The sequence below is a fragment of the Alternaria viburni genome (assembly GCF_023758015.1).
Source record: "Alternaria viburni strain BMP 2772 chromosome Unknown scaffold_8, whole genome shotgun sequence".
NCBI lineage: Eukaryota > Fungi > Ascomycota > Dothideomycetes > Pleosporales > Pleosporaceae > Alternaria > Alternaria viburni.
The window spans coordinates 625605-651814 of NW_026055777.1; the positions used below are offsets into that span (position 1 = coordinate 625605).

At 53.2% G+C, this 26210-nt stretch overlaps 9 protein-coding genes across 9 annotated transcripts; 4 read left to right on the forward strand and 5 right to left on the reverse strand.

Annotated features, from left to right (window-relative positions):
- Nucleotides 1–48: 48 nt before the first annotated feature.
- J4E79_004647 (uncharacterized protein) lies at nucleotides 49–666 on the forward strand (the record flags this gene model as incomplete). The annotated part of the gene is made up of 1 exon (XM_049353530.1): nucleotides 49–666. One exon carries the CDS (start codon nucleotides 49–51, stop codon nucleotides 664–666), a length of 618 nt encoding a protein of 205 aa, XP_049211978.1.
- A 390-nt stretch (nucleotides 667–1056) lies between these two features.
- On the forward strand, nucleotides 1057–4009 carry J4E79_004648 (uncharacterized protein; the record flags this gene model as incomplete). The annotated part of the gene is made up of 7 exons (XM_049353531.1): nucleotides 1057–1190; nucleotides 1266–1900; nucleotides 1947–2484; nucleotides 2534–3008; nucleotides 3059–3604; nucleotides 3654–3800; nucleotides 3848–4009. 7 exons carry the CDS (start codon nucleotides 1057–1059, stop codon nucleotides 4007–4009), a joined length of 2637 nt encoding a protein of 878 aa, XP_049211979.1.
- Nucleotides 4010–5449: 1440 nt separating this feature from the next.
- Nucleotides 5450–6209, reverse strand: J4E79_004649 (uncharacterized protein; the record flags this gene model as incomplete). Its single annotated transcript, XM_049353532.1, has 2 exons — nucleotides 5450–5589; nucleotides 5654–6209. 2 exons carry the CDS (start codon nucleotides 6207–6209, stop codon nucleotides 5450–5452), a joined length of 696 nt encoding a protein of 231 aa, XP_049211980.1.
- A 565-nt stretch (nucleotides 6210–6774) lies between these two features.
- J4E79_004650 (uncharacterized protein) lies at nucleotides 6775–8875 on the reverse strand (the record flags this gene model as incomplete). Its single annotated transcript, XM_049353533.1, has 3 exons — nucleotides 6775–8537; nucleotides 8590–8794; nucleotides 8846–8875. The coding sequence occupies 3 exons, from the start codon at nucleotides 8873–8875 to the stop codon at nucleotides 6775–6777; spliced, it is 1998 nt and encodes a 665-aa protein (XP_049211981.1).
- A 1071-nt stretch (nucleotides 8876–9946) lies between these two features.
- Nucleotides 9947–11008, forward strand: J4E79_004651 (uncharacterized protein; the record flags this gene model as incomplete). The annotated part of the gene is made up of 1 exon (XM_049353534.1): nucleotides 9947–11008. One exon carries the CDS (start codon nucleotides 9947–9949, stop codon nucleotides 11006–11008), a length of 1062 nt encoding a protein of 353 aa, XP_049211982.1.
- A 326-nt stretch (nucleotides 11009–11334) lies between these two features.
- J4E79_004652 (uncharacterized protein) lies at nucleotides 11335–11882 on the reverse strand (the record flags this gene model as incomplete). Its single annotated transcript, XM_049353535.1, has 2 exons — nucleotides 11335–11499; nucleotides 11601–11882. The coding sequence occupies 2 exons, from the start codon at nucleotides 11880–11882 to the stop codon at nucleotides 11335–11337; spliced, it is 447 nt and encodes a 148-aa protein (XP_049211983.1).
- Nucleotides 11883–13651: 1769 nt separating this feature from the next.
- J4E79_004653 (uncharacterized protein) lies at nucleotides 13652–16157 on the reverse strand (the record flags this gene model as incomplete). The annotated part of the gene is made up of 3 exons (XM_049353536.1): nucleotides 13652–14003; nucleotides 14062–14159; nucleotides 14268–16157. 3 exons carry the CDS (start codon nucleotides 16155–16157, stop codon nucleotides 13652–13654), a joined length of 2340 nt encoding a protein of 779 aa, XP_049211984.1.
- Nucleotides 16158–16455: 298 nt separating this feature from the next.
- Nucleotides 16456–19174, reverse strand: J4E79_004654 (uncharacterized protein; the record flags this gene model as incomplete). Its single annotated transcript, XM_049353537.1, has 2 exons — nucleotides 16456–18959; nucleotides 19009–19174. 2 exons carry the CDS (start codon nucleotides 19172–19174, stop codon nucleotides 16456–16458), a joined length of 2670 nt encoding a protein of 889 aa, XP_049211985.1.
- Nucleotides 19175–24197: 5023 nt separating this feature from the next.
- On the forward strand, nucleotides 24198–25385 carry J4E79_004655 (uncharacterized protein; the record flags this gene model as incomplete). The annotated part of the gene is made up of 2 exons (XM_049353538.1): nucleotides 24198–24647; nucleotides 24696–25385. 2 exons carry the CDS (start codon nucleotides 24198–24200, stop codon nucleotides 25383–25385), a joined length of 1140 nt encoding a protein of 379 aa, XP_049211986.1.
- Nucleotides 25386–26210: the final 825 nt, after the last annotated feature.

Genomic DNA, 26210 nt, shown 5'->3' on the forward strand with positions numbered 1-26210 from the left:
CGACTATCAACGGCGCAGTCAATAAACCATCCCAATCCTTTCGATACCATGCTTCTCAACGCTCAGACTCTGGCACTGGCCGCTTTTTTCTCGACACTGGCTACCGGACGGCCTTTGGACTCGTCGAAGCCCCGTGAGATTGTCCCACGCAACAAGAGCTATTCGGTTGTCAATGTCGGTGGAGACGCCTCAACCCCGGTCGCAACAGCCACTTCGGTGATCAAAACGACGAAGACGGTCGAAGTCGTCGGACCGGCACAGACTGTCACCCAAGAAGTCACTGCGACTGTTGTCGAGCCTCAACCGGCGCCCGCGTCGACATCTAGCTGCAGCTCGAGCAGTATGTTGGAGTCGTCGTCGTCATCGTCAACACCCACACCAGTCTCGTCTACTCCTACGCCAACACCTACATCAACATCATCGGTCAAAACTACATCAACTCCTAGCCCATCGGTTCCCTCGCCAACATCAACTGCAACACCGACGATCTCAGGCCTGTCTTCCAGCAGCATCTCAACGCCAGTTGAGACGCCGAAGCCAATCTTCGTCACGGTCACGCTATCGCCAGACAATGGCCCCACGGAGTACTACGATGATGGCATGTGGCACACGCATTACCGCGTTAAGACGTTCGAAGCCGCTGCAGCTGTCACCGCGGCGCCATAGCTAGCTGCGTGATGTCTGCGGTCCAGGCTTCTTTGGTGTTTTTGCTTTGGCGGCAGACTGGCTCGACCCGCCTGTTCCTTTCTCCCTGTGTTTTACGATATACGATTAATGGCCGGAAGCCAGCCTAGTACGGCGAGGAGTTATATTATGAAGATTAGACACGTCTGTGGGACGAATGCCGATGTACCAATAGATTTAATAATAGACGCATGCACAAGCCCAAGTTCTGACCTGGCCGAGTGATGGTGGATGATGGTGTGAAGGCTGATGACGCAGGTCGAAGGGGAGCTTGCATCCCTGCGTGCTTGGCGAACGGTTACACCCAAGGCGGCGGTGCGTATCCACGACGAGCTCTCCACACCCCCGGACGATCCGCCTCTCTCGCTCACAATGGCGTCGCCGCCCCCCGTAGAAGACCAGGCCCGGCTGCTCGAAGATGCCCTGGCCGTGGTGCGCCAGCAGACGATGCTCATGCGGCGCTGCCTCGAGACGCCGGGCAAGCTGATGGATGCGCTCAAGTGCAGGTACGCGCCGCCATACTCTAAGCTCCGAGGGCCCCTCTGGTGATGTTTTGTGTGTGCTAATGACCCCCATGATAGCTCGACCCTCGTGTCGGAACTGCGCACCAGCAGCCTCGGCCCCAAGCAGTACTACGAGCTGTACATGGCCGTCTTCGATGCCCTGCGCCATCTCTCCGTCTACCTGCGCGAGAACCACCCCGTCAACCACCTCGCCGACCTCTACGAACTCGTCCAGTATGCCGGCAACATCATCCCGCGCCTGTACCTCATGGTCACCGTCGGCACCGTCTACATGGCCATTGAGGATGCCCCCGTCAAGGAGATCATGAAGGACATGATGGAGATGAGTCGCGGCGTCCAGCACCCCATCCGCGGCCTCTTCCTGCGCTACTATCTGGCCGGCCAGGCTCGCGACTGCCTTCCGTCGGGCGACAGCGAGGGGCCCGAGGGCAATCTCCAGGACTCCATCAGCTTCATCCTGACCAACTTTGTCGAGATGAACAAGCTGTGGGTGCGCCTGCAGCACCAGGGCCATTCCAGGGAGCGCGAGCAGCGGACCAAGGAGCGCCAGGAACTGCAGCTCCTTGTGGGCAGCAACTTGGTGAGGCTGAGCCAGCTGGTCGACTTGGACAACTACAAGAAGATCCTCAACCCGCTGCTGGAACAGATTGTGCAATGTCGCGATGTTTTGGCCCAGGAATACCTCCTCGAGGGTATGTATCCGATTGCCGACCTCTGGATATCACTAACCCGCAGCAGTTGTCACCCAGGTCTTCCCGGACGAATTCCACCTGCACACGCTCGACCAGTTCCTCTCCGCCGTCGCACGCCTGAATCCACACGTAAATGTCAAAGCCATCGTAGTCGGCCTCATGGACCGATTGTCGTCGTACGCGCAAAGAGAAGCCGAGTCGGAAAGCCCAGAGCAGCGCAAGAAGACGGAAGAGGAGTCAATAGCACAACTCATGGAGCAAATGCGGATAGCGAAGGAAAAAAAGGCCGCCGAACCCGAATCAGCGCAAGCGCAGCAGAACGGAGACGCAGAGGAACCCTCAGAGACGCAACCAAGCACCGAAGAAGACTCCGAAGAGGCATCGAAACCCGCAGAGACCTCCGCCGAGAACGACGAGACCCCAGCGACCGAGACAGATGGCGATATCGAGAAGAGACGCGGCATACCGAACAATGTCAAGCTGTTCGAGATCTTCCATGAGCAGGTGCAGACGCTGGTCAAGATGCAGCGGCTACCAATACAAGACACGATCGGACTATTGGTGTCGCTAGCAAATCTCGCCTTGTACGTCCCAGCATACTTCCTAAAATAGCGACGATACTAACATCCATAGGAACATCTACCCCGAAAGACTCGACTACATCGACCAAGTCCTGACGTTTGCGAATCAAAAGGTCGCCGAATACGCCAACAGCGCCGACCTGCACTCGCAAGCAACCCAAAGCCAGATCCTCAGCCTCCTCCTTTCGCCGATCAAGACCTACATCTCTCTCTTTACCGCGCTCGCATTACCCAACTTCATCCCTCTGCTACATTCACAACCATACCCGACTCGGAGAGCCGTGGCCGGCGAAGTCGCAAGAAGTCTGATGCGGAATCAGACCTACATCGCATCTGTGGAGAACCTCGAGAGTGTGCTGGAGATCTTGAAGGTTCTCATTCGGGAAGGCATCCAGCAGGCGCAGGGATACCCAGGAGGACCGATTCAAAGACGGGCACAGGAGACGGAAGAGACGATAGAAGAGCAGGGATGGCTCGCGCGGATAGTACACCTTATTCGCGGCAAGGACAACGATATCCAATTCAAGGTGAGTTCAATTAACATGCAGACTATAGTACGTACTAATAACTCCTATAGCTCCTTCAAGCCGCACGCAAGTCCTTCGCCGAAGGCAACGAGCGCGTCAAGTACACATCGCCCGCCATCATCACAGCATCACTCAAGCTCGCACGGCAGTACAAGAAGCGCGAACACTTCGAAGACAACTGGCAATCACAATCATCCGCTCTCTACAAGTTCATGCACAGCACACTGTCGACACTCTACACCCGCGTTACTGGCTCCGCAGACCTATCCCTCCGCCTCTTCATCGCCTGTGGTCAAGTCGCAGATCAGAACGGTTTCGAAGAGGTCGCGTACGAGTTCTTCGCGCAGGCGTTTACGATATACGAGGAGGCCATCAGCGACTCAAGAGCGCAGTTCCAGGCTGTGTGTGTCATTGCGAGTGGCCTACACACAACGAGGAATTTCGGCAAGGAGAATTACGATACCCTGATCACGAAGTGCGCGTTACATGGAAGCAAGCTGCTCAAGAAGCCGGATCAGTGTCGCGCAGTGTACCTCGCAAGTCACCTGTGGTGGGCGACTGAGATCAGGGCATTAGGCGAGGAGGACCCGAAGAACGTGAGTGAACCCAACCCGACTTTCAAGAAACCAGTACTGACTAGTACAGCTGTACCGCGACGGCAAGCGAGTGCTTGAGTGCTTACAACGTGCTCTCCGTGTGGCCGACGCATGCATGGATGCCGCGGTCTCAGTCGAGCTCTTTGTCGAGATTTTGAACAGATACGTCTACTACTTCGACCAAGAAAACGATGCTGTAAGTTGCCATCTTGCAAACTCCGAAGCTTTTCTAACGATTACTAGGTCACGACCAAATACCTCAACGGTCTCATCGAGCTCATTCACTCCAACCTACAATCCAACGAAAACGCTTCTTCGCTCGAGAACCCAAGGAAACACTTCCAGCGCACCCTGGATTACATAGCGAGTCGAGAATACGAGGGTGTGGTAACAGCGGCAAAGTAATGTTAGTGGGAAAGGGAGATGCGGCGCCTGTTTTGAGTTGGAAGTCCTTGTACGACTAGATGGACATGGATATTGCACGCTCGTATACCAAGTACATAGTATGGGAAAATGGAGAATGCTAATGAAGCCGAACATGTTGTACCATAGCACGCATGTGCCAAGCGTCTTCATAACCACTTGCAAGCAATATGGTGATGACCACCATGACGGCGTTGCACAGCATCTGCCAGTGCGCTAGGAAGTATTTAAACTATCTCTATGCCCTTCTACTTCATCTCTTTATCACTCTGATTGCTCGGACTTTCTCCAAAAATTAACAAAAAAAACACCCGATGGTCATATGGAGTTTCTCGGTGTCAGCATTGTCTCAAAACCCTAGCAGCAAATCTCATGGATTTGCCTGATTTGTTTAATGTTACTCTTGTATGATCAGCAAATATCCAAGGAGAGAAACATTTGTCCTTGCTTCTGCTCTAGAAAACTGTGCGGTTGTTCCTCATGTTGGTCGCTGTCGACTTTGTACATCAGATATTATCCCGAAACGAATTTCGAAAAATCGGATGTTGGTGGCTGTAGTTGCGACTGCTGTACCCATTGACTGAAGTTGTGCTTCCAAAAACGTATCCCAAAATGGACATGAGTTTGGGTTCTTGGTGGACTGACTTTACCAGAGAACAGTCTTACAGTAAATCATGGACTGCTAGGAGGTTTGGCTGGAGTGCAAAATATGTCATCTGCACTTTCATGGCTGGGAAGTCTTCTACAATTTACCATTTCATCTTCATCACCAGAAACTACTCGATGACGACGTATGCATTGCGCCGGGATTCCTCCAAATTACATCGAAGAGAATGACATGGATGTCCTTCTCCGTGTGGACTTCAGCGTCTGCCTCTCAAATGGTGTCCATGTGAATTGATGGTGTGCCTTCAGGCTTTCTCAAAACTGTCCACCACAGCCTACATAGGCCTTCTTGGGCCTCTTCATCATCTCAATGGCTTATACACCAGTAGCTTCTACACATCTGTTACCTGATTTGTAATAAAAGCCAAAGGTGGAATTCTGCTGTGATATTTGGAATGCGACTGTGGCAGACAATGAGAACAAAAAGTCATGCATGTTGACATAATGATCGCCATGTATGAAAAGTGAGGAAAGCGAAGGACGTGTCGCTGTAGTGCTGTGGGGTGCATCAAGAAATGTATAAATTCCAATCTGGCTTTCTGATTCTTTCTCCTCGCATAAATTCCAACCCTTCTTCTTTTCAACAAAAAATCATCAAAGCCATGGGAATATGTCTGGTCTCTCTGTTCAAATCGAGCGTGGAAGCTTACGATGTCGTCCATCGATCTCATAATCAGGGCATGATGGAACTCAAACTGCTACATATATTCATTCAAAAGCTTATATGAAGCTGACATGTCCTTCTGCAATACTCATTCAGGCCATGATCATATCAGGCAGCGCTCCTTTGTAAAACTCGCTACGCCCTTCAAAGTCGAAATCCAATCCCACGCATCCAAACTCCACCATCTTCTTGTCGAAGTTCTGGTACGTATACTCAATGAACATATCAATACCTGCATTGAAGTCAGCACCAATACATCTCAACCCAACTTCCTCATCAAAGAGAAAGGAACTCACCACACCCCGCGCCCCCAGCGGTCCAAATCTCCGCGCCATCAAACCACCCCTCATCAACAACCCACCTACGATCCACCCACTCCGTGCCCGGGAACATCTTCTGCGCCATTCCCAACATGACCCTGTTCGTAGTAGCCTTCTTCCCCTCCAACACCCCACTCCTCGCCAACCACATACCGCCCGTGCACGTGGTAAGAATGACTTTCGTCTGCTTGCTCGCCTCTTTCAGGAACACCAGACTCTCTTCGTGAACAGTCGCGGGGTTCGGGCCGCCGAGGAGCAGGATATCGAGGTCACGCGGCGCGGTTGCGTAGGTATGCGTGGGTCGCACGTACATGTCTGGGGTTACGTGGGCGGGCTCCATGGTAGAGGATATGTAGAGGAAGGTCATGGGGATGGCATGGGGTGCCATCGAGGCGAATTGTGGGTTCATGGCTATGATCAGGTTGATGGTTTGGGGCGTGAGGTTGCCGAGGAGGTCGAGGCCGGCGAGGTCTGTCATTTGTGTTCCTTCGTAAAGGACGCCGACGCGGATGGGGGTTTGGGTTGAAGACATTGTTGCTGAACTGTGAAGGTTGAGATGGAACTCAAACTGTGATGCTGTTTGGTGATACGGAAGGTTGCTCACTGCCTTCAGCTACTTTATACATATCTACTCACTTCAATGTGAACGCACCGGATGAAGACTCCATCTCCGTTCCGCTACAACGTCCTACATGATTCTGTATACGTGCGATACTCAAATCGTCTGCGGACTGTATTTAGCGTTATGAACGAATGGTGGTTGCAAGAATGTTGCTGCCTGAAATATCGGGTGGAGACAAAGAACCGGAGCGGATATGTGTGATGCGCCGTGCCGTTAGGCGACCAGCATGATAAATTCAATTTAATAGCACTAAACGCCTAAGATAATTGTATAGGAGATACTCAGGATTGAGTTGTAAGTATGTACAATAAGGGAAGCGTCCAGAGAGTGGGACGATATGTGGACCAATATGCGCGTAGTGTACCATAGGTACGAGATGCTGCAGACGCCGGTCAAAACAAGAATGTATGATGGTCAAGCCATTAAAGATTAAGGAAAGTCGTGAGTTCGTGGGTATTGCTCAAAGAGACGAACCCTATCTGTGCGGTGCCTCTGAGCTGAAGCGACGGAATTCCTCCCTCGCGAGTTCTTTCTCTCGCACTTCGGAGCTTGTTGCGCTGCTATTATCATTACTGTACTTTGAGCTTGTCTGTCGAGTAAGATCGCAAGAAGCAGGAGTCTTAGGTTCGTCCGATCCCGCGACTGAGGTGGCGCGTGTTCGCTGGAGTGATGCGTCTCGGATGCGAGTGGAATCGCCACTCATGTGGTTCAACAAGGAGATAATTTCGAGACTAGGAGTTCTTGTCGGTCCAGTTCGGTGAGCTGGTCTTGATGACTCGGAGGGCTTCTGGATCGGGAGTTCGGGGATCTCTTCGATAGCAGGGGTTCTTGCACCCTGAGAATTGGCGCTGTTTGCGCGGCTGCGGATGACCTCTGTCTGCGGGAAACTAACGCGCTTCCTGGTCTTTCGGGATGGCGAAACACTTCCACTTTTAGATGGCATAGTAGGAGTGTAAACCGGTACTGGCGTTTTGCGATGAGATCTCGGAGGTGGGGTCGAAGGGTTGGCTCTACGTCTGTCACTGTTTGATTCCAGCCTGGCCAATGCGTCGGTAACCGCATCGCCTACATCGAACTCATTCAATTGGTGATGTTCAAGCTCGTATGTCTGTTGTTGCGGGGTGCCCCGACGCGATGGCGGATTTGTATGCTCCAGAACAGAACTTGCACCCGGCGGTGGCGTGGAAGCTGGCAATGGCCATTCAGCAGGCAGTTCTGGAACTGGCGGCACATTGATATCGGGGCGCGAAGCCTTGTCATTTAGTGTTGTCTTAGATGAGGCTGCGAAAGAAATGGTAGTGTGGCGGCTTCTCGATGAGTCGCCCGAGAGACGCTTGACCTTCCAGCTACCTGTGTTGTCTACTTCTAGAGTCGAATGAGGGTATTGTAGTGAATCAGCCAGTGTCTGGGTGTCTTCGAACACGGAAGACTGGTATCTGTGTAGCGTTTGACTTGAGTCGTTGGGGTGGGCCATCGGGTGAGCCAGAGTGGGCGGGGGTACGGTAAGATTCTTCTCGTTCTCGTCGTGCAAGTCAACGCGGCTCCTGGAATAGTCACCTGACTTCCTGGCCCCATTTGGCACGTAGAAACGTAGGTCGACGCGAACCACTGCAAACATGATGATGACGAGGATCTCAGTGACAAAATTGAAGCAGTAGAAGCTTCCCTTGGTCAGGTACCACGGCAGCTTGATGACGTCGCGCTGTACATCAATCAAGGGGGTTCCTGGAATCCAGGCCAGAACGCAGCGGAAGATCTGCCCGATGGAGAGAACAGACACCGATATGAGGAGGATGATGATGTTGTACCTCAGACGACCAGCGCCAAACTTCTCGACTTCTGTCCTAGGAACGAGGAGCGAGATGCCTACTAGGATAGCTGGCGCAAAGCAGAATATCGTAAAATATGTCTGAGCGAGGACGAATAGGTCGTGGAAAGCAGTAAGCTTGCTTTGGTCGCGTGTGAAGAACTGCCAGATCTGGCTTATGATGAGCATAAGTAGAGTGGCTACCAACAGAACCAGTCCGCCTCGGTGAAAGATGCGGTACGGCGTTGACCATCCTAGGCGCGCATGCTGGGAGCGGACAATACGTTGGACAAAGAACCAGTTCACTCCGTACAAGATGATGGTACCGATGTAGACGAAGATGTTGGCCGCGATGGCGAGTCCGATGTTCCTGGGATAGTTGGCCCATGCTATCCGCAGGGACATGGTGATGATTCTGATCTTGCAAAGACCTGCAATGTGTTAGCCGTGTGCATACTAGTCAATAGGACTGAAAGGACTTACCGAGTATAGCGCCATTGAAGATGAACTTGTGCCCGCGATGCTTGTTACCCTTGAAGATCTTGATGTGGATAACGCCAAAGATCAGGTAGAGTATGAGAAAGACAATGGCGAGAGGTACGTCAGGCACAATGGCAGGGGTTCCACCCAGGCCGGCATTGAGGGGCGCATATGGAGGGCCTCGACTGGCTTGCCCAGAAGCTCCAGACTGACCATGGTTAGTTGCGCGTAGGAGGAGGCTGGAATTGACATCACTCACTGGAGGTCCTTGGGTTCCTTGCTGCGACATCTTTGCCCGTTTGATGTTGGACGTATGAAACGTTTGCTGCAGAGGAGGTTGGAGAGAACCAAAAAGCTCCACCTGGGAGGCGGGAACGAGGTGGTGTATATCAGGTTCTACTGCCACGCGACTGATGCAGTCTAAACGGTAGTATGCATCGCTTAGAGCAGAGCAGCGGCTGACCCAGATAAGCAAACTAGATGACGACTATGCAATAACCATACCATGTCCAATCCAATTGGGTGGACGGTCGTTCCATACGACGTGCCCGGCCTATCCGCAGCCGTGCCTAGATGTGGCAGCACAAGGCCTCACTGGATTGGGGCTACCGGCTTCTGCGGTGAGTGGATACCTACCGCACCCGTGGTACGCGAGCGATCTTTCCGCAGATCTAACGTTTGCTATTCTCAACGCATAGTATGCTTTTTCTCATTCAGTCTCCTTTCTGCGGTGTATAGGTGTTCTTGCATCTTGAAGAATGTACAACACGTTTTCCATGACCAAGAACACTGCTCACATTGCGCCGCAGTCAACTGTGCCTCAATAAGGTGCCTTCATGTTGACGTTATCGACGGCTGACGGTAGTACCGGGTCTCCTCAGTGATGCCGGAGATCAGCAGAACGCAGTTCCTGAGTGGATGGTCGGCGAAAACGTCAAACGAGCTCCGACCCAGATGAACCCAAACCGGGACAGGGCACTGCCTTGGGCACGGTGCTGAATGATGCGTCCATCGGGGGGTTTTGCAGAACAAAGGCCGACCTGCTTTTGCCCCGAAATAGACGTCGCATGTGAAAGCCTTGGGGAGGCTGAGAGATAAGGTGTCGCACTTGCATAAAGGAGCGAATTGAGCGTGTGTCAAGCTAGGGAAAAGGAGCAGTTGAGGTTGAGAATGGATATCTCGAGGTGTGGTGTGGCGGATGGATGGCAGCTACCCCAGATTTTCGGAACGGTGAAACTGATCGGAATGATGCTGGAGCTCGACGTTGCGTGTGTCCAACCACAACGTTCAGTACATCGTAATTTCGGCCAATGCTTCCTCCAAACCCCGTCGTAGTTTCCGCAATTTCGTAGCCTTCGCCATGCCGCCCAAGACTAAGCAACGCGCGGTCAAGCCCGCCGGCACAAAGTCCAAGAAAGCCATCCCACAGCCCTTCACCGCAGCCCCGGCTGAACTCGAGACGCTCCTGTCCACCTTCGACCGCTCGCTCGTTTACATAACACATGTCGATGTGCATCCAGCCTGGTTTAAGCGGCGTATATTCGGCGTCCCAGTCCTCCTCAACACGGCCATAACCGCGCTCGTACTATGGCGCCTGTACGTCATCGGGCCTCACTACTGGGCCATCCTCATGTCCGTCATGGGAAACCACAATGAGACCACCATATACTGGGCAGGCACGTCTTGGGCAACTCTGCTATGGAGGGTAGGAAAGCGCATGGCAATGTTCATGCTGGACTTCCTACTTTTCCGGTTCGTGGCGCTCTGGCCGTTCACCTTCTTCATTGAGCAGCCAGGCAATCCCGTGAGCTGGCGGTGGAATGTGGGCTTTAGGGACGAGGAGGTATATGTGAGGGTCAGCAGAGGATGGGGAGCCAAGGACCTGCTTGGGGAGGCTGAAGGTGGAAGTGGGCGTGCAGGCGCGGATAATCCCTTCTTCAAGACCAGAGTTCTGCCCGCGGTTGACAAGACGAGGTTGAGGGAGAAGACGGGATATCTGTTGATGGATTCAGACTTCGACCTGGACTTCTTTGGCATGGTTGCTGCCACGCAACTGCTCGATCGCAAGGACATCACACTCGACCACCTCCGCAAATGCGTCTTCGTCTACGTCGGCGACCCTGAAGCAGAGAACGGACAATGGGCCGTCTGGGAATGCGCGAAGCTCGACGAAGGCTCGGAAACCGAAGCGAGGGACAAGGTCATACAGTTCAAGGACCGGCTCACAGCCATGGGCAAGGAGAGCTTGTTCTTCAGATGGGTCGAGCTCATCCAGTACGAAAGCAACGCTCCGGGTGGCTTCACGCAAGAGCGACAGATAGCTGCCGCCGAGAAGGTGAAGAAGATGTTCGAAGACGAAGGAGTGGACTTCGAGGTATTTGAAAAGGAGATTGGGGGTATGGATGGGTTGGCAGGTGCATAGACTGGACCTAACGTCGAGTTTCAGGATAGACAAAAAGGAAGCATGATTGGGGTTCGTGAACGCGTTGATAAGATACCCAATTTTGTACATTTCGAAGATTTACATCTACTCGTAAAGTCATGCCTACGTAGCATAAAAGGTTATACATAATTCGTCTCGGACTCTCCGCTCAACTTCAGCCTCTACTCCTCAGCATCTTGCCCAATGATCCACCTAGTATCTTGGCCTCCTTACTTCTCGATCTTGGTGTTGGACTCGCATGCCTCGACTCCCGTGTCTTAGACTCTATGGGAGAAGTTTCCCTGCGCCTCCGTACGGCAGTGCCCTTAGCCTCTGCGCTGCTGGAAGAGTTGAGCGTGTCGCTGCGTTTCCGAAGACGGCGGGTAGGACTCGAAGAGGAGGTGGTTTGCGGGTGTGAGTGGGACTGAGAAGTAGCATGTGGAGATACGGATGTAGATGTCGTTCTGCGTCTGCGCTTCTCTTCGGTATGTCTGGACTCTGGTATCCGCGCCGCTGCAGGGCTAGGAGTGCGTGTCCGTTCTTGTTCCCGTTGTTGATGTTCTTGTGTTTGTCTTTCCTGCTCGGCAATCACACTTCTCCTCTCCATGTCTTCCAATTCATCGATGGATACCTGCACCACCTTCTTCACTGGTGCAGCCTCTTCTCGACGTCTTCTCACAGGCACGTCACTCCTCGACGCAGCATACGCGTCTAGAAGTTTCTCAACCTCTTTGCGATTCGCATCTGTGCTGGCTAGACGGACAACTTCCAAGACGAGGAGGAAAGCGATAATGTAGCCGACGAAGAAGCCGGTCCTGGCCCAGAACTCTGGATTGATCAGGAACGAGAAGAGTTTAATTGTGGCGAGAAACATTTTGGCGTTTTGAGAACTGATCTTGCGTTGAACGTGGGAATGACCGAAGGATCGTAGGCGCAAGTCAGATAGTGAGGTCGAACAGAAACGAGGGGCGGCGACAAAGAATGAGTGATAGTAAGCCTTCCGACCCCAAATTACGGCGTAAATACGGCGTCGTCGTCAACAAGAAGAGAATGTACTGTGTGCGGCCCGCGCTCGAAAGATAAGAATGTTGTTACACCGCACCGTCCGCAAGTTGCTAGACCTGCTTCACGTTGCCTTTACCTCCCTCGCGCAGCAGCGAGCCCCTCCACCTTTTAAGGTCCTGTCAAGCCCCCACAGAGGGCGGCATACTGAGACACTTCGAGTCCACAAGGTACGCGTCCCAGGTGTTCCGCCCCTAAACCTTGCGAACGACACCCCAGAACCGGGAAACTATTAATGGTTGGAGGATTGGACGGGCGGCGCTTGAAACCAATCAGCATGTTTCAGCTGGGGTGATGCAAGGGTGTCTGAGTTAGCAGGTGTTTGAAGTCCGCAACACCATGCCGGATGCAGATGTAAACTTGTCCAGAAGCGAGGAGCGCGCGCCAATGGGCTGGGGTAGCGGCGCGATTGTGTATCAGTACCCAGGCGACGGTTCGCGTTGGTCGCTCGTCATCGGAGTCTGGCCGAGCAATCTGCAAATGGTGGCTTGCGTAGGTTTTGAGTTGAGGGGCAGGCAGAGTTTGGAGAGTGCTCAGGTGGAAGCCCATACGTCACGTGCTGCGAGGACGCGCCGCTGCTCGCGGGGCAACAAGATGCTAGCCTTTCGGCATCACTGATACATCCAACAACAGCCGCATTGCGTATCGCATAACGAGCACTATAGTATATCGCAATCGCAAAATGCGATACTCTGCTGTCTGGCGACCACCCCAGAATATATTCCTCGTTGTTCCTTGTCGACGCTGCCCAGGTGTTCACTCATGCCCTGACCTATGTCGACTAATCGTCGATTACATGACGGCATACTTCTATTACACAGCGTCAGTATGTACAAGATCATGTAGCACTTCTAGTCCCATGTAACGGCAGTATCAACCATGGAGACGCGTTGCTGGATGGTCTTCCAACTATCGACGCTCAACAGCGAGAACAGCTTTCAAAGAAGGGAGTAATCCTGTCGTTTAGAGTGATGTGCTAGGCAAAGGCTTCGACTACGCGCGCTACACTGGCGTAGATGAGGTAAGTAGGGCTACCACCAGGTCGCTGTTGAGTAAACACTGGGCTCCACCTTTCACGTTGAGTTTGGAGCCGAGAGACCCCGCCTGCGCGCTCGAAGATACAAGTACAGGCTTGATCATCACGGCTGAAGCCAAAGCGTGTGAAGAAAGGCTACGCCGGGAATTGGAGAAGGAAGAGGAAGAAGCCCGAGAACTGCAGGCCAAGCTTGAACAGAATAGACGACGAGCTACTCGAGGCTGATGCCACACAGGCGGAACTACCCAAAAAGATGCGAAGCAGATGTCTTAGTCCTTCATTCCGTCTCGATCACAAAAGCATCTTAAAGCCGAAGTTGAGGTATGCGATAAATTTCTTCTTATGCAATGATCAAGGATCAGTCGATAAACCAACACGACCCTTGCTACTCACACGCGATATCCAAGACGCTATCATAATAATACAATCGTGGCGTATCCAACTCCTGTTTCAAACATGCGGCCCTAATAGACAAGACGCCTTCGCTGAATCAATGCGACAAAAGGAAAGTAGTGAATGACTATGACAAAAGCAATTCCTTGCCGTCACCTGCCCCCGGGCAGAATCTCGTCTTCAAACATGCTGTGATCCCAGCCCTTCTCCTCCATAAGTTTAGCCGCCTCGTCGCTAATCCAGTGGCTTTCCCTCATGGTGCTCCCAGCTTTAATAGTCTGGCTGGCACTGTAATTAACGGCCTGCGCCTCTTCGAAACCAAAGAATAAACTCCACATGGTGGCGGCAATCCAAGAAAAGAAGGACGATATTGGTACCCACCAGCCTTGAACGAAGGTCCGGTAGATGAGTGTGGGTATGACAAAGGGGAACTTGGGAGCCTTCATGTTGACGCTGAATGGGTGGGGCGACGAGTAAGCATACATCGGCTGGCAGTACATCTCGCTGTGAGACTAGTCAGTAACGTTCCTGTACGCGAAACGGCAGAACAGATGCAACATACCAAGCAATCTCTTCACTTATCCACCAAGTGAAAAGGATTATCAAGAAGATACTCAAGCCTGTGAGCCCGCCCCACGCTCTCCCCCAACTGTTCGATGTCTGGCGTAGGGTCTTCAATTGTTGCTGCCAAAACAGACTTTTCCACCATCTCAACATGGAAAAGTTCTGGACATGATCGTCTATCGCGCAAGGGCATGCACGACTCACCACTTTGACTTTTTCGCCATTCTCGCCCTCTTCTACGTGCTCGACTTGGTCTTCGACGCGCTTCATGCCGCGGCTTGCGTCGCGAATGCTGGTCCGCGCTGCGCGAAGGCGGTCGTTCATGCGGTGGAGATGTAACAGTTCTTGCTGTCGCTGGCGCTCTGCCTCGTTACGAGGAGTCTCGGTCGGTAGCTGAAGGCCTTGAAGAGTGTCTTCGTCTATTTGGCTTTCACCTGACGGAGCGATGAGATCCTCGAGTGAGTTGATGGTCGAATCGCCGAAGTCGGCTGATGGCCGTCTGCCTTGAGATTTGGCTTCGTCTACGAGAGCCTGCAATGCAGACTTTGGAAGTTGAGGGCGAACAGGCTCTACGGACACGGCTTCGGATGGCTCTTCGGCCTTCTCAGACGGTCTTTGCTTGCGCGGACTGCCTTTCTTGGGTGAAAGTGAACGCGATCTGGACGCCACGACAGGTCTTTGTACTGTACGCGGGCCTGGTGTATCGACCCAAGCACCAGTCACCACTGGCGTCTTTGGGTTTAGGGCGGGTCGCTCTTTCGGCATTGGTGTAGCTTCCACCTGCTCGGTCCTTGCCGCAGCTTCCTTGGATTCAGTGTGCTCTTGCCGCACGGTCGAGGTCGCTGCTACTGCATCAGGAACCTCGGCAGAAACAGGCGTCTCCTCCACAGAGGCGGGTTTGCTTTCAGATTGCGTAGTCTCGGTCAGCAAAGTCTGCGGTGCGCTGTCGAGCGGTGCTGGGGGCGCAGATTCCGGTCTGGATGGTGCTGTCTGTCTCGGGCTTGGTGTATTGGAGACTCTCGCGAGCCGCCGCAATAGATCCTGCGAGTCTTCTCTTCGGTTCGGTATGCGTCTTGGAGGGACAGGCTGGGCCGTGGCGACTACTTCGCGATCTACTGCAGCTATGTTCTCGGCACTCTTGTACATGGCAACTGGCGGATCTTCCATGCCGATGCCCGTGACCGGCTGCGCCTTCCCAATGGACTGCCACGAATGGGTCCGCGTGCGCAGTCTCCGCTTCGGCGAAGGAGCTGGCTGTGTCACCTGATCTGTTATTCTCGCGCTGCTATCTACAGTGTCTACCGTCCGTATAGAAGATGTCCGCGGGCGCGATTGTTCGGGCGACCCTTGGCGCATTCTCTCCAGCCGGGCAGTGGCTGCCTGCTCCTTGACAGCCTCCATTTCTCTCTGCCGTATATCGTCTAGCACCGTGTTCCGTGGTATGTAAGGCGTGGATGCTATCATAGAGGCTTCGTTGAGCTCAAACGTAAGGTCCCACTCTTGCGACTGGTCGTTGCGTGGTGTGCCCTTGTGCGAGAGCGGGCTGTCTTCGACTGAGCGACGCGGCACGTTTGCATGTGCTTCATCGTAGTGGTCGTGTATTGTGTCGTCGGCTCGCTCGGGTGTCTGCTGCTGCTCTTCCTCGTACGTGATGGTACGCATCCAGTTCCGGTTGCTCCTGCTCTTCCTCCCCCATGTAGCTGGCGCGTGTATCGCCGGGTCGCTCCTCGCGCTCCCGGTGCTGCTGGGCGGGCTCTCAAATTTGACCTGGTCATCCGCCCCAGCTACCGCGTTGTTCCTCTCCAGGTTGTCCAGAGTCAGCCCGACGCGTGGGTGGATGCGTGCCTTCCGGAAAGCCTGCGGTCTGCTCCCCAGCGCCTGGTTCAGCCGCCGCTCGTCGCGCGCATTCTGGATCATGCGCTTCTCGAATTCGTCCTCGGCATCGTTTTCGAGATCGCTCAGCGCAGACCCGACGGAAGCTGCATCCTGCACGTCTTCCTGGGTGCTCGCGGGCCGTTGGAGGTGGGCGTAGCGGGTGTTGATAACGTTGGCCGACGGCGGGGGAAGGGTTTGGAGGGGCTGGCGCGTCGTCATTTCCGGGCAGCCGTCCTGTCGTGATGGTGCATAGTAGTCTGAGCTGCGCGGAAGCTGAATCTAGGCGTGGCTAAGTTATGTTGCGGCGGGATTGCAGCGGTAAGCGCATTGGCTTGTGCAGTTGTTGTCAACTCGACGCGTCCCGACTTTCACTAGGAACGTGCACCACAGATCGCTGCAGGGATCTTATCGTCTATCTTGCCCAGGTGAGCATGCTTAGCCGACTCGACGCAGTTATATCGAAGTCAACGCTCGTCATTAGGCATTATAACATTATGCTTCGTATCATCATGCAGCCCTACGGCTCCTGGTCGTCTATGGCTGCGCATCTCTTCTTCACCATCTCCAAATCAGTATTGCCCTGCTCGTCCCTCCATGCACGCAGTACCTCCTCACGCATCACCCTCCGTGGCGCTCGCTTGCCAGTAAACAGCTCGAACTGAGCGAATGCCTGCTCGGGGATAAAGTCTAGACCGTCCATGTACGTCCATAGCTTCTTTGGCGCGTCTCGCACTTGCTGCGACAGTGGTGTATTGAGCGTCTTGTATGCCGTCTCCATCACGACACCGCCAGTCGGACTCTCCATCCACTGTGGAGGTAGCGAAAATTGCGCTGCTGGGCCCCCATCTATTGGATCCGTAGGTATGCACGAAATGATGATAGTAGGCTCCCGGAGATGCTCCGGCCAGCATTCATCGCGCGATTTCAATATCGTCAAGTTTGGCCGCATCTGCCACATCTTCCGTGAGCTGACTTGGTCCACTGAGCTCGAGGCGAGCCGCGAGAAGTGCTCTACGAGACTCTCGGCTCTCTTGTAAGTTCGGTTGAAAATGGCAATGTTCATTACACCCAATTGCAAGAGCGCGTAAACAGCTGCCCTCGCCATACCGCCAGCCCCAATAATGAGCCCGCACGTTGACGGCCGTACCGCGTTAGCTGGAGAGAGACCACGTCGTACGCAGGACCGGATCCCAATCCATTCGGTGTTGTCTCCATAGAGAGCTTGGACGGGCCCAGACTGGTTGCGCTCATGGAAGAGTTCGAGGTCGCTTGGGATGCTGCCATCGTCCTTTCTCCGACGTACAGGTATAACCGTGTTGACAGCGCCAATCGCTCGGGCATGTTGACTCAGTGAGTCTACCAGCGCCATTACCTCCATCTTGAAGGGCTGTATGACAATGGACCCACCGAAGTTCGGCTTGCGTACAAGCTCCTGGAGACGGTTCACAGTCGGGCTCTCGATGCGACTGAAAATGTGTGGCATTCCGCAAGCATTGTACGCTGCATTGTGCATCGCTGGCGATACGCTGTATCCCAGGCGCACACCAATGATGTACATTTGCATGGGGTCGAATGTGAATGAATTGTAGAGGGCTTGTGTCACTTCTTTAGCAGTAAGCCAAGAATCGCGTGGGTACTGTGCTATTGACGCGGTATCGTCAGCCTCGTCCCTTTTCGAGGCCGCAACAACAGGCGTAAAATGTTGGTTGAAGCATACGGAGCGTCGACCAGCTCGTCCTGTATTATAACAAATCAAAGGGATCTGGGCATCCTGCGCTGCCATTCGACGACTGAAGCTGCGAACCGAGGCATCGTCATCAATGGAATGAGCTGGCCGAGTAAATCGAACGACGGAACACCCAACACGTACGGCCTTTTCGTACTGTGCCACCCAAGAATGATCCTCCCATGGCTTGTCGGCATGCAGATGTCCGATCATCTTGGTTGTACCACGAGAGTTGATGACGTCCGCAAGCGCGCCAGGGTCCAGCGACAAGTCGATAGTCGCGTACTCAGGGACCAGGCGCAAACCATGATGTATGTATTCCAGATAGAGTGTTCGGCTGCCATCCGAGGTAGAAGTAGGCAGCACATGGTATATGATCGGTACCACTGTGCTTCTGCGTACTTTCGACACACAAGCGCTAACATCGTCCATGAGGGTGGCCATGGGACGTTGTTGACTCAAATCAAGGGTGATCTCAAAGGCGTCAGCGCCAACTTCTAGGCTCTGAACGTCGGCGTCTGGAGCAAGTATGTCTTGCAGCGATACCTGCACGGCACAAGTGTATTTCCGAAGCTCGGTTGCTACATCGGACAGCGGATAACCAGGTTCTAGTGGTGGAATGGACGCCCCAACCGACTCATCCGGAAGCTCGGGAGTCGTTATAAGCGACAAGTACTTGAGGAAGGTCCTCTGCGCCCTCTTCAGTGTGAGAAATGCTGGAGCCATGGTCTGGTCATCTGACGTGTCAACGTTCCCGGCTTTGGCTTCGGATATGTTATAAAACTCGTAATTAGAGCAGCGCCGTAGCATAGGTGCGGTAAAGGCGAACATGTCATTGAGTCTCTGCATGTCAGGCCGGCCCAGGTAGCTATGCAGGCTAGGAAGATCGCGCAGTACATGTACTACGGGATGTGTCCGACCGAAGTCTTGTATCAAGGTTTGCCCATTCCGCTCCAGAGAGACACCATTGCAGACAAGTATCGCGTCGTGGTCATGCTCATGAAGAAGACCTCTTAGCAGTTCTTCTTGTCGCAAATTATAGTTGGCCGCACCGAATTGCTTGCGGTATTTGGCAGTAGAAAAGCCCGTCGTATCTTGGAACATGTCATCAATATCGACAACGCGCCTCCGGCAAGCCATCGAGGCAATGACAGCCAGGGTGGACTTGCCAGTTCCTGGCATACCGAGAAGCACGATGGAGGCATCCTTCTTGAATGTGCGGCGGCGATAACTCGCAGGAGCGGCGGGGGTGGGGGCAGCGAGAGGAGTGGAGCGGGTACCGAACATTGCGGAGGCTGTCGCTGGTCAGTATGCGACCGATCAAGGTACGGGTTATTTTCCTACACATGTCGCCCACACTGAGCTTCCGCCTCTGACGGGATCCACCAGTCCTGGATGGAGCGGCCTCCCCTGAAATTGGCCTATTGTGCCGGCGGTAGAAGTCACTGGTGGCTCCATCGTCCTCGCCCAAGGACGCAAAGACGCGTTTCCCAACCACCACAGAAGCCATAGTCGAGACCTCCAGGATGCGCAAGACTTATTTCAGGTACCCCTTGGCCCCCGGATCCGGTATCTGGTGTTCGGGAAGTGTGCTGTAGTTCCGGTGATCCCAGGGACAAAAGGTGAGGTGCGCTGTATATTGCTGAGCCGGGTGTGTTTGCGACCTCTATGTATATGCATGGTAAGGCCGTAAACACACAAAGAACCCCAGTCAGCCTGGGGAGTAGGGGAAGAGGTTGTAAGAAGGATAACGATTACATTTACGCGACGCCATGTCGCGATGGTGGTTGGGTACTGGCGCAGGCTACTTGTGTGCGAGGAGCACTCGCACATTGCAAGTTCCGGATAAGCTATCTTCCCCCTCTTTTGCGCCTTCCCGACTTCGCCTGGACACGCGACAACTTTGCACTCCCTTAACGTGCCTTGAGGGCGTACGAAAAGACTATCCGCGGGTCAATTATTACTCACACATGATAGATCCCCGGCCTTGCAGCTGATGAGCTCCGCGGCGCAGGTGGACAGTTCAAACGGTGGGTTGGCGGCGCCTGCCACCGAGCTTTGCCGCGTTTACTCATAATACCGCAGAAAACAAATCCGCGAACCATGCGAAGACGTCATTGGCAATTTTGTCACCCGAGATTAGTTTCGGCACCTGCTCACTCGCTGTCTTTTCGTCCGAATAAGGCTCATGCCTGCCCAAGCCCAGGCAAAGCGCCGTTCCGCACCCCAGCCGGAGGAGAAGCCTGCCAAACGAACCCGAGTATCACGAGCATGTGACCAGTGCCGTGTCGCCCGTGAGAAGTGCGACGGAGTACAGCCAACGTGCTCCACTTGCTCAGGAACGTCGAGAGAATGCTCGTACACTGCAAATCCCAAGAAAAGAGGTATCCAACCTGGCTACATTCGCACTCTTGAGCTAGCACTTGCCTATTTGTTCCAGCGAGACTCTGAAAATGAGACAGCTCTCCATGAGAAGCTGGCGCAAGAAGGAGCATCTTCACTACTATTGGGTCGTGGTGACTCGAAAGAGGCAAACAAGCTGCACAGACGATGGCGGAAAGCGAAATTTTACACCGAGGTGGATAAGCTACTATCTGGAGGAGAACCTTCGCGTCATGAACAATCGACTGGGATTTCACCTCATACCAGTGATGACGACTCCGGAGTAGATGAGTCTGTAGCTGCACATGCTAGCCATACCCAGGATCGTAGCGCCTACCTACAGGAGCATGTCGAGCATGCAAATCTCGATCAGCTTATGGCAGCGTCATCTGAACCACTATTGGGAGACAGCTGGAAGCTTATAGAGGTCTACTTCACCAACGTACAATCCTGGCTTCCAATCTGCGAGAAGCATGACATCTTGAAGACTGCCTACGACCTCCCTGTTCAGGGCATTCCAAGTGTATCTGGTCAGCCTGGATCTGGCTTGTTCGCTGAACTATGGAGCGTGTTGGCGGTGGGATCACTTTACGGAACAGCCATGACGTGTAATCCGTTGGACTCTTCATCAGTAAAGCCCAGGAAACTATACGAGCACGCCAAGTCGCTCGTACCCAGTGAACTGGATCGCCTCGACATTGGCCACATCAAAGCCCTTCTCAATTTGGTTGTCTTTAACATGTTGCGAATACATACTGGAGATGCCTGGTTGCTTGTTGGATCTGCCTCAAGGGTCCTGGAAAGTGTAGACCAGGTGACGCTGATGAGTAATCCCAGAGGCAAGCATGTTTATTTTGGTTGCTTTCTGCTCGATAGCATGCTAGCACTTCAACTCAAACGGCGTCCGCATTTCCGAAGAAGCGACTTCGTGCACCTTGGAACCATTGATGAAGACGGTCTGGAAGAGTGGCAACCATGGTCTGGCTTTCAGGATCCCTCACACGCAGGAAGGCGAGCCCCGTTACTCTCTCTCAGCATTTTCAACAGTCTTGTCGACCTTGTCGACGTACTCATTAGCATCGAAGATACAACGTCACAGTATCTTTACAAAGATGCGGTCGAGCATCTCGAAAGATGGAGAGCGCTGATGCCTATGAAATTAGCTCACATATGTTCCGACAATACTTTCGCGATCTTGACACCACCGGTCGTCTTACTGTTAACGACGTATCATTGCGCCTCTTTCGCATGCACTCCGTCTGACAGAAGCCTCCACCGGCTGTTGGATGTGCTAGACCATTGCTTCGAACATGCTTTCTCTCAATGCCTACCACCAGCAATCCGGTGTCTGATAGACGTTGTCAATAGGCATGCAGCTCGCATTGTCCTGCATGACGTATACCACATGCGGCTACAAAGACTGCAGGAAAAGGTCATAGCCTATTTTGACGTGCCGACTCATTTGCAAGTGCCGGAGAGCTCGGTCATGCCTTTCAGACAGCATATAAACGATGCCCATATGGTAACTCCGGATCCAGGACAATCGATGTGTTCAAACACACGTCCTATAGCTCAGCCGGTGGCAGTCCCTCAACATACGCTGCATCCGGGCTCTACTCCGTCTCAATTCGATCCTCGCTGCCCAGAGCCTACCAGCGATCTGGAGAGCTTTTTCGACGAATTGGCGTCACTGGATAGCACAACTAGGTCGAATTCCCAACCACAATTCATGCAAAACCTTGGCTTCGGTCCAGAAGCGAGCATGGCCGACTTGTTCAGCGAATACACACCCATGCAGTCTTCGAATTTCATCCCTCGCGAGGACACCACGCCGACACATCTGGATCAATATAACTTCTACGATGCCAGCTGAACTCAGCTGTCCAGTTGCACTGTCAGACTGCCATAAATTTCAGTCTTCCGCCCTCGATCTCGTCTTGTCTTCCACCACTCGATGTCGAACATATATAATATGTAGCGGCATTCATCCGATCTCTGGACTGTATCCCGCAGATGGACGTGGAAGTAAGATTTACTCTTTGAAGTCCCTGCACCCGAAGTACTCTTCCAAGGAAATATCACTGTATTCCATATTCCCCGGGCTAGTATGACGAAGCGATTAATGGAGACAACCTTCACGGCCTTTCTCAACTCTGTTATCGCCATGACGCTTGGAAGAACGAAGATGCGTTGTGGTATCCAACGACAGCACCGGATAGGATGCCTTCCGGCCTATGGGTTTACTCAAAGGCGAGAAGACGAGATTGCCCTCGGGCTGGCTGCCGCTGAGTAGGAGACGTTCCTGCATTTCGGATTTGCGAAGGGGTTGTTCGGGGGAGGCTCAATGTGCAATGCTCAGGCCACCGACGAGGCTGCACAGCCAAGCAGTGGAATTTTGAAACAAGAGGCTACGGACCATTTAGTCCTCCGACCGACCGAACTTCGAAACAAGCTGCTGACAATAATTGGCATGGATATAATTGTCATCTGGGTGATTCCAGATAGACGAGTTTCTCGATATCTCCTTGGTACATCAAAGCGAGGCGCAGCACGAACGGAGCAATGCCCTACTCGAGTATGAGTCGATACGGCGCAGAACAACGAAATAGGAGGACATGTCGCATCGTGTAATGTACTGCAATTCTGGCTAGAAATGCTAAGAGTCGCCTTGTCCTAAAGTAAGACTTGCCGGCAGCACAGTCCACGATGCCTAGAAAAAGTGGTACGGAGGTCCGCGCCGTCAGCTTATGCGAGCTAACCTACCACTCCTCTCAGATCAGGGTCCTGACTATACAAACTTGTATGGGTACCTGAATTCACCGCTAGGGCTCGATGTTCAGGGAAAATGGACAGGGGTCTGTATAGACGAGTACGGAGTCGCTTGGAACAACGAGACGACATTGGTGTGAGACGCGTCTTGGTAGCGCGTAGCAGTCTTATTCGTGATCTTCGGTTAAAATGATACTCCGGGCTTGGAGGAGGGTGCAGGGTCATCGGTGAAAATTTGCCGTGATGTTCTTTGTTGTTGTAACATACGGGCCAATGTCGGTTTGATTAGAAATGGATTTGTATTACTTAGAAAGACGGTTGAGGGAGAGATCTCGAGATCGATGTCGTCATGCATCGTTGCTTGAATCTTGGTGATACCTTGGAGTGATGCTTGGCTATGACATTCACGGTTGCGCGAGAGGTTTAATTCATACTGTCGACGCGTGTTGCTTGTAAAAGCATGCGACTGTGCCACCAGCACCGGCTCCGGCATGTTGACCAGTGGTGGGTTGAGAAAATAACAAACAAGGCTGTGTGAAGAGACGCGCAATGGTTCCTTAGCCACATGGCGTGCCCGCCCGATCTGCTGTAGGAATGTTCGATGCTTGCATCGTATGCCCAAGAAACGGAGTTAGGTACGCGCCCCAGACCTTCGAGACGAGCTCGATTGGGTCATGGTGTCGTCTGCCAAGCTACTGGTGCATGCTTACCCCACACTTTCCGGATCGAGCGGCGCATGCTTGTTGCACTTCACCTCAGCCCAGCGCCCTGGGTCTAGAAACAACGCGGACTCTCTCAATCGATTTCTGACAGCCAGTCTACCAAACTTGACCAGGAAGTCGCAAGCACTACTGTAAAAGAGCGGCCGCTATGGGTACCGTCGTTGGCAGAAAACCTCCAAAGAGCAAGAGCTTGTAGAGAGTGAATACACACGGGTGATCAACAGCCTCAACGTCGCTATTACATGCCACCCAAGTGCATGCGGAGAACGCTAGCTGCTTGTTGGTCGCATCTATGTACGGCTTCAGCTGTGTCATAGCTCCACTTGTGCAATGACTTGGCAAACTCTTTCCCGTTGTCACTGGGCAACATCGCGAGCTACAAGCTTCGCCCTGGAAGGCCGTGCTACGAAAGGAGGCCTTATTGGCCAGCATGGGGTGCGGAAAGAACTGGCCGGTGGCGTTTGTTCGAGATGTGCTTGGAAGAGCAAATGCCAACCTTGCTGAGGCCCGGCGGAACAATTGGTCTGTGGCTATGTGCATGGGTGGCATAGTACTTATTGTCCAGCTTCCCCTCTTGTTGTGTACCATCTGGACAATCATCCACCTCATACTACCTCCTCTCGTGATATCCTAGTATCATCAGGTCGGCCTGTCATCAACATGCTCAAGCAACTCTCCGTCCTCGCCCTTGCGGGCTTCGCACTTGCTCAGAACGAGACTGTCCCTGATCTCGCTGCCGCCTTGAACTCCACCGACGAGCTCTCTACCCTCCAGTCGGTCATTCCCGCAGGTGTACTTGAGTCTTTGGCTGGTCTCACCAACATCACCATTCTCGCACCCTCCAACAGTGCTTTCGGAAAGATCGACAATGAGACACTTTCCAGTCTCACTTCCAACGAGGGCCTCCTCACCGCCCTGCTACAGTACCACGTGCTCAACGGTACATTCAGGTCGACCGACATCACCAACACCAGCACCTTCGTTCCTACAGCGTTGACCAACCCAATGTTCACCAATGTCACTGGAGGTCAGGTCGTCGAGGCAATTGCCATGGATGACAGCGTAATGTTCTACAGTGGTCTGCTCGCCAACTCAACTGTTACAACAGCCGTATGTGCTCTTCTCTTACTTTGTCTTTTGCTTAGCTAACAAACGCAGGATGTTAACTTCACTGGTGGTGTGATCCACATCATCGATAGTGTCCTGACTCTACCTGAGAACACTGCCGACACCCTTTCTGCCGCCGACCTTGTTGCCCTCCGCGGAGCCATCAACGCGACCGACTTGTTTGACACCGTCAACAACACCCCGAACATCACCATCTTCGCACCCAACAACGAGGCTTTCCAGAACATTGGCTCTGCTCTCGGTAACCTAAGCACTGAGGACGCTGCCAGCATCCTTACCTACCACGTCATCGCCGGCACCATTGGCTACTCTTCTACCCTTGAGAACGGCACCAACCTCACCACTGCCAACGGCGAGCAACTTACCATCACTATCGGTGAGGGCGGTATCTTCGTGAACAACGCTCGTGTCGTCGCTTCCGACATCCTCATTGCCAACGGTGTTGTTCACGTCATCGACGAGGTCCTCAACCCCTCCAACGCGACCATTGCCGACTCCACCTCTGACGAGGGAGAGCCAGCATTCGAGGGCGCAACTCCCGTCTCTGATGTTCCCTTCACCAGTGGCCAGCCCACTCCCACCACCAGCATCGGCGAAGACGCTAGCGATGCTGCTGACCCCACCAGCACTCCTTCCAACACTGACAACGCTGCCCCCAGGCAGACTGGTGCCATTGGCATGAGCGCGCTGCTCGGCGCTGCTGCAGTTTACTTCTTGTAAGCGTATACAGGTTCGCAAATTGTGTAGGGCTTGTTGTGTGAATGATATCCATAGGGGGTTTCTTGTAAGGGACGATCGTTATGGAGTAATGTAATATACCTCAGCGAATTACTCGCTCATCCAGTCACGTTATTAGACATGAAATCGAGATTCATTTTACTCTTCGTAGCTAATTGCGGAAGTATGGTAGTTCGCGCATCCGATATCCAAGTGTTCGCGCAGGTGACTCTACGTAGATTGCGTACATCTTCTTCGTTGGCTAGTGATCTTAGTTGTTGATAAGTGGTGTTCGCGTCATAGTCGATGAATCTGCCGAGACATCGGTCTCTAGCACTGTGCGACGGCTTTTGAGTCAGAGTCTCACAGCTCGATGTCACCGTATCATGTCTGCTCTAGATTAATCGCTCCATGTGACTGCGTTTCAGGTCGGCAGACTTACCCGGTGGCACACCATCCTTATTTGAGATAATGACGTTGTACAATACATCGCGCACAATGGATAATGGCATCTGGTGCACAAAATCCTATGCTACTAAGCACAACACGCCTCAGTCCGACCGAAAAGCAAGGTGACCACGGCAAATGCCCAATTACGCGTGTCTTTGCGCAAGAGCTTTCTTCAACTTGTTAACAGAGAGCCTCGCGCGCAAAGACGGGAAGACCCCTTCATCGCATCGTCCCTGCTCACTTGGTCTGTTGCGAACTGTGCCACAAACCAGCGTTCAAGCCACCGCACCGGCTGCCCCATTAAAACAGTTTCGGCACGTTCGGTGTCCATAATCCTCCGAGCTTAAGAACCGCTCGGGCAAGGGTTCAAACGCTAAA